Genomic DNA, 7,546 nt, shown 5'->3' on the forward strand with positions numbered 1-7,546 from the left:
TCTTACACTCGTACATAAGATTTAGCAGTGCGTTGGTGCAAAATTGCGAAGAGTAATCGGCCTATTTAATTTTATCAAGGAAACAAGATTTGAGATGCATGTATGGCCACATCCAGTTCCTGATTGTGGGTATTCTGTTTTCTTTTAAAAATAAACGACAAGAGATAGATAGATAGAAATGCATCTGGCACTTACCAGAATGGTATCTCTGGGAGTGGAGTACACGTATATGTATAATTCGAAGGTCCTACGAGAACTGTCCTCTTGGGTTATGTTGTAGTTGATAATACCCCGTGCCATGGTATGTTGTCCAGTGCCCCCCCATAACGCTCCACTGGCTCTGTGGCAGATCCTTTTTGGAACCATGAAGCCCCATCACTTGAAGTGAGGATCCAGCATGGCTATTTCCGCACAAGTACAATCATAACATCAAATATCTCAAAGGTACACTAATAATATATATCACATATCTTGGTTTCTTGCATATAAATACTTAAGAATGACAAATGATGGAACTGATGAACCTATATATGTTTAAACTAGAAAATGTTTTGTTTTCCAAGAGCAGACAAAATAATATGTATTACCTCCCTTGGTCGAAGACCATGTCCATTATGGTTACCCAGAAATGACTGGGTTCATTTGCTAGTGTTGTCAAGCCCTCTGCATGCCCAATGGTATTGGCAGCAGCAGCTGGCCCATTCTTTATGGGCCAGTTAATAATGACGGTACCATTGCTCAAAGGCCTTTGATCTTGGACAAAAGACTGTTTTATGTATAAGGTGGTTTTCAACACACTATCATGGAGTGCATTTCCCCCATAAAACAGGAAAGCTAGCATGCAAAGCACAGGTGCTATTGAGTGACAGGAGGCCATATTTGGCTAGATAGGAGGATATGTAGGGTGATGGAGGAGGGTGTATTTATATTTGGCTAGATAGGAGGATAAAGTAGTCCAGGATTTGTTTAGTTTCAGACTGTAAAGTTTTTGTCCGTCGTAGCTTCTCTGTCTCCAGGTTTTGGGCTAGCTCTTCTGGATCGGAGGAACTGATGAGTTACGACGAGGAAGACGACCAAGTTGCTGAGAGTTTCTACATGCATGATGCGCTGGCCATCGACGACTTGCTAATGCAGGCTCGAAGGGTGAGTAACCGTAGGCTTTTTGGTTCGGGCAGGACTGCATGCTTGACTTTTTGGTTCGGGCACAGTAATGCGACTTGCAACGGACACCTTGGACGGAGCCAGTCCTGCACTCCGGTAAGTGCGTGCACGGCACGCCCCCCATTGACTGATCGGTGCAGCCAACACTACCAAAAAAAACCCACATATCTACCCGCATCCCTTTATAGATGCCGCAACCAAATTAAGCACGTCTGTAATATAAATTAATTACTGATGCGCCTTCCTGACACGTATCTATTAGAAGTCATTGGTAGGGTCTCGCAAGGTCAACACATGTCTATAACAATAAAAGCTTACTACATATGCGTGTCAGTAAAACGTGTTTGTGCTAACACGCTACCTTGTGTGCTCTCTGTCTCACACAACCGCCTCTCTTTCTGCCCTCTCTCGGCACAGAGGGTGCACGCGCGGTGTCCTCCTCTCCTCTCCTCTCTCTCTCTCTCTCTCTCTCTCTCTCTCTCTCTCTCTGATGTCCTCCACTCCCTATACTCTCCCAGCGGTGGACCAAGGATTGCGCCCCCGGGCGATGGAACTAGGTGCGCTGCCCTCGGTGGCGGCTCCCTTGGCGGAAGATCTAGTCGCCGGAGCACACAGCGGCAGATCTAGGAGGCTACTCCCTCTGTGGCTCCCCTAGGCGACGGAGGGCATGGCAGCTCCCTTGGTGGTAGATCTAGGTAGCCAAGCACAAAGAAGGCTCCCTCGATTCTAGATCTTGATAGCGGATCTGTTAGCGATGCGCGTGAGGAGGCCTCTCCTAGATACGGTGGCGCATGGAGGAGTTGGATCTTGTGGCCGCATGCACAGGGAGATGTTTGAGTTTTAGACATCCGACGTCGTAACTTGCTCGAAAACTTCTCAATTTTTTACCACACCCTAGACATGCGATGACATGGCACCTCAACATGTTTTGTGATTTCTGGACTTCGTATGGATTTTATATAATTTGAAAACACTTTTCCAGCAAGTCGCTCGTCATGTTACGCGAAGAAAGATGTGTGAAACTTGATGCGAGTTCGGGATAGGAACTCAACATACACCAAATATCATGAATAACATTTTTCGAAACACTACATTATTATTTCATGCATTTGCAGTTCAAATTTGAAATATCCAAAGAAATTAAACGAACAAAATAAATTTTAAAAATATATTTAAAAAGTCAAAATTGGACCAAATTTTAAAATTGAATTTAAAATAATGTATTGTAGCCCCAAAAAAAAACTAGGCAAAAAATAAAAAAATAATAAAAAAATCTTTGTCGAGGGCTAGCCTGACCCTCGGCAAAGACCTAAAAAAATTGGTTGAAACACTCGATAAAAAAAATTGTCGAGGGCCTAACGGCTGGGCCTCGGCCGCTGTGACCCAACAGGCCAAATTTGCTGAGAGCATATTTGCCGAGAGCCTGTGTTTGAGGCCTCTTTGCCAAGGGCCAGGCTTTGCCGAGGGCTCGTGGGGCTGGCCCTTAGCAAAGACTGTCTTTGCCGAGTGCCCGAGATTTGGTCCTCGGCAAAGCCTCAGGCCCTTAGCAAAGCGCACGTTTCCAGCAGTGATAGTACCAGAGTTCGCTCGATGTTTATTAGGTTTGTGGCTATATAGGCTTTTGCTCCATTGCTATTGGATGGGTGGCTTGGCGAATGCCTGGGGTCACATGATGGTCGGTAATATGGGACTAAATTGCAAGCAAAATCGAACAAATTGGTAAAACATCTTCCCACAAAAGACAATACTTTATATTGATGATAAGATTTGTCAAGATAAGGAGAACATGCATACATAATGACACAACAAATTAAAACGACCGTTTTGCGGAACACAAATATTTGGTACGTACGTAGTTCATAACACACAGGCGGATCATTTATTTTGGAACCAAGCGTAAAACAGATTGTAATCTTGATGCCTTTTGCCTCGATGCATGCACAAGACGATGTGCTTGTCTGAAGCTCAGTTTGTCCTCAGGGGTTACCACGAGTATCGCCGAAAGCCTGCATAAATTAAAATTTTATAAGCATATGATGCGGTCACTCACCATTCATGGAGCTTCATTTAAGTCTGCGCAAAAACCACTATTACACATGTTGTATTATTTTCCCTCATCTAAAAAAACTCTTACACATGTTGTAGTTTTAAGACATAAGTTTTAGCAGTGCATTTTGCTGCAAAATTGCGAAAGTAATCGGCCTATTTAATCTTATCAAGGAAACGAGCATTGAGATGTATGGCAACATACAGATCATGATAGTAGATAGTCTGTTTTATTTAAAAAGACAAAAGAGAAAATTTTGAATAGTATATTTAATTTAGATAATGGTAAGAGATCGATAGAACACATCTGGCACTTACCAGAATGGTAGTGTAGTACACGTATATGTATAATTCGAAGGTCCTACTAGAACTATCTTCTTGGGTTATGTTGTACTTGATAATACCCCGCGCCATGGTAAGTTGTCCAGTGCCCCCCATAACACTCCACTGACTCTGTGGCAGATCCTTTTTGGAACCATGAAGCCCCATCACTTGAAGTGAGGATCCCGCATGGCTATTTCCGCACAAGTACAATCATAATATCATATATTTAGACCCATCTCAAAAGTACATTAATAATATATATCACATATCTTGGTTTCTTGCATATAAATACTTAAGAATGACAAATGATGGAACTGATGAACCTATATATGTTTAAACCAGAAAATGTTTTTTTTCCAAGAGCAGACGAAATAATATGTATTACCTCCCTCGGTCGAAGACCATGTCCATTATGGTTACCCAGAAATGACTGGGTTCATTTGCTAGTGTTGTCAAGCCCTCTGCATGCCCAATGGTATTGGCAGCAGCACCTGGCCCATCCTTTATGGGCCAGTTAATAATGACGGTACCATCGCCCAAAGTTCTTTGATCTTTGGCAAAAGACTGTTTTATGTATAGGGTGGTTTTCAACACACTGTCATGGTGGAGTGCATTTCCTCCATAAAAGAGGAGAGCTAGCATGCAAAGCACGGGTGCTATTGATTGATAGGAGGCCATATTTGGCTAGATAGGAGGATATGTAGGGTGATGGAGGAGGGTGTATTTATAGGTGGAGCTAAGCACTGCTCCCAGTCCTGCTATGACGACTTCCATGCAACCGTCAGCATGCAACCCTGCTGCTCACGTCACCCAATAACGGATGTGTACCTATATGTACAAGCACAGCTCCGTGGACCGCACAAATGTATAGAGAAGAGGGATGACAATAAAGAATGCAGATGTTGATGCAAAAGCTGATCTGCAAACACAAAGGGCTAATATCCGATTTAAACGTTAAGGCGTGACAACCAATTTGACCTTACTATCGGCAAAGGTGATAACTCGAATACTTTGGTCCCGACAACAGCGATGCGCCCGGATGTCACGGCCAAGAGGTATTCACACGGAACTCGAGAATACACCGAGCTTAAGTCGACGAACTCCTAAGAACTCGTAATAAAAAGGAAAATATGACGAAGTCGTCGAAAAAGTAGATGCTGGAATATGAGTAAAAACTTGTGTTTGATTGATTGATAGATATCTCATTACAAGGCCCTAGGGTCTACGTTTATACCATGCTCAAAGAGCTACAATCAGACACGAATAAGACTAGAATTCCAAATTAAATAGAATCCGTATACAAAACGATTTTAAATAACTAAGGAAAACATAGAACCACCCCCTCGTAACCGATCGGGACACCGCCACAGATCAATCGGCAACCTCCACGCTTCCCTTCAGAGTCATCGGCAGTCTTCATGTTATAGTCATCGGCAAACACCAATATTGAGCATCGGCAAGAACACGTCACCACCTCTGGACTTAGTCATATTCAATCGTCTCTTCATCGGCAACTATCCTCATCGGTAACTCTTCTGCAGGCTAGTTACCGCTGCTCCACCTACCGATCTATACTCTACTGGTCTCTGGGTACGTGTCCAAAAACGGTGTCAACACATGCCCCCAATTTCAGAGTATGAAATCATTAATGCTCCGAAATTCTCTGCAGTAATGATACCTTTCCGCAATTAATTCTCCCAATTTGGTAACCGACCGTTTAAATCTGAACAACCTTGGCCCGATTCTCCTGCAGGTTCCTCGAATTCCTCAACCTTCCAAAACGGATCTCTCCACTTTATGTGTCCATCGGCAATATTACCGTTAGAGAGAACTGCCGATGGACCGACCAAGAAATCTCGTACAGTGAAATATCTCCAGATCACGACCGCTTCCTGTCAAATCACCTGCGCAATCCCTTGATTATCGTGCAAACAGTTACCATATCCACCTGAGTATCCTCGGATTTCACGGATACGGCGAAGAGATAAGTCAAATTTGCCCTTGCCCGTTTTGTTCTATAAATACTTCCTTCTCGGGTACTCCATCTCCATCGCATCATTCTACAGCCCCAACTCTGCTTTCCTGGCGGCGGCACTGTTCGAGAGCTCCAAGAACTCTAACAAGAACTTCCTCCAACAACTCCCAAGTTTTCGATCTTCTCCCCTGCAAGGAGATGGCCATTAACTTCGTCGTTCCTGAGGTCAGCGTACTGCCCTTTTTCTGTACTTTTACTGTACCCCTGTTCATCCGCAATCTTTCTTACCGAATCCTTTTTCTTTTTGTTCTTCTTTTCGTTCCCAAAAATTTCTAGGATTTGGCTGACAAGATCGTTATTCCTACCGATCAACCCCTACAGAATCCCTTTCAGAGCCAAGAATTTTTCTTTAGATCTATGGAAAGACGCCTTCCGTTCCTGGCCCAGTCCTACCAAGGGATGGAAGGATTGGTTTCTGAGAGTCAGTAATTCAAATGAAGTCCAATGGGGTGAACGGAAATTAGATCAGTGCATTAGATTGTCTCTTGCCGATATGGAGGGAAACGAGTCGCTACTGATAGCTGCCTCATACTTCTGGTCAGATACACTTAATGCTTTCGTGTTTGGCCATGGCCCTGCTTCCCCCACACTTGTCGATGTTCTTATGCTCACCGGTTTAGACATATCCACTGCCGATACCACCCACCTGTTCGACACCAAGCCCAGTGCTAAGGTAGAAACCCGTGCTATCTGCGGTGGGTCAGGGTATATTCAGAAGTACCGCCGAACAGGACCTGTCAGTATAAAGAAACAGACCACCTTCCTAAACATGTGGTTAGATAAGTTTGTATTCTGTGGTCGATCGGCAGGACCAACTTCTGTATACCTATCGGCAGCAGAAAGGTTAGCTAATGGTGGCCGATTTCCTCTTGGCCGATACCTGCTCGGCTCTGATTATGACCTCCTCCATCAAGTAGCCCAAAAACTAGTGCTTGGTCAATCCAACGGCAACTTAGGGGGTCCCTGTTGGTTCATCAATATGTGGCTTAGTCTTCACATGCACAAGCACCTTGAGTTTGACCTTTTTGCACAGCGCTTTCCTAGAGATATAGCCGAGGATTATGAACTGGATGAAGAAGAATCGGCAACTCGTTCCCCTCTGAACTTTGGCGAAGCCGTCATAGTTTTGCCTGGCACAGGTGGCAACGCAGACCAGGCCAGCCGATTCTTCCAAACCCTGTATGAGGGTTTGACCAGGGAACAGCGGGCATGGATGCCCTATGAAGATCCAGACACCAGATTCCCTCTGACTTTCCACCCCTTCAATGATGCTCTCAACAAGGATCGTGAGGTGATGATGGCAATTATCACTCCTAGAGCTATACCGGTGAACTTCTTTGGCAGTGGGAAAGTTTCTAATCTAACTTATGAGTTCTACAACCCATCGGCACTAGCTCGTCAACTAGCTTTCGGTCAACTGCCGATTGCACTCTGCTATGCTGATGTGATAAAGCCAAGGGAAACTATCACCAGCCATCTCGAGTGGATCAGAGTAGCCCAACTTCCACCAAATGCCGATACAGATGTAGATTTATCGGCTTGGATTCCAGCTCTCTTCATCACTCAGACATACAAACAGTGGTGGGAAGAATGGAAAGATCATCTATTCTATAGATCGGCTCTCACGTACCGTGGCATGATCAACCCCCAGTACAAAGTCCCTGATAATACTGTAAGTACTCTAAACCGAAGCTTCAATCCTTTCACTTTCACTTTTCATCGGTATCTTACTCCCCTTGTTACATGCAGGTTGATGACACACCCCCATTGGTCAGCAGGAGTGGCAAGCCGATTGAGCGCCTTCCATCGGGCCCGATCTCTTTGATCGGCAACAACGCTCCAACCCTGGCTGCCATAATGCATCGAGGTGTGCGTCTCAAGAAAGTTACCACCAAGCGGGCGAAGATATCCCCATCGATAGCTGCCTCTACCCTAGCACAAGCCTTCAAGGTAAATTTTCGAGTTCTCATACCGATTCCA

General features: G+C 44.6%; 1 protein-coding gene across 1 annotated transcript; it reads right to left on the reverse strand.

The window, feature by feature from the left end:
• On the reverse strand, positions 3,364–4,209 carry LOC8080279. Its single transcript, XM_021462954.1, has 3 exons — positions 3,917–4,209; positions 3,526–3,721; positions 3,364–3,432 (listed from the first exon to the last, which is right to left on the reverse strand). The coding sequence occupies exons 1-3, from the start codon at positions 4,207–4,209 to the stop codon at positions 3,364–3,366; spliced, it is 558 nt and encodes a 185-aa protein (XP_021318629.1).

This window comes from Sorghum bicolor, chromosome 6 (genome assembly GCF_000003195.3).
Source record: "Sorghum bicolor cultivar BTx623 chromosome 6, Sorghum_bicolor_NCBIv3, whole genome shotgun sequence".
NCBI lineage: Eukaryota > Viridiplantae > Streptophyta > Magnoliopsida > Poales > Poaceae > Sorghum > Sorghum bicolor.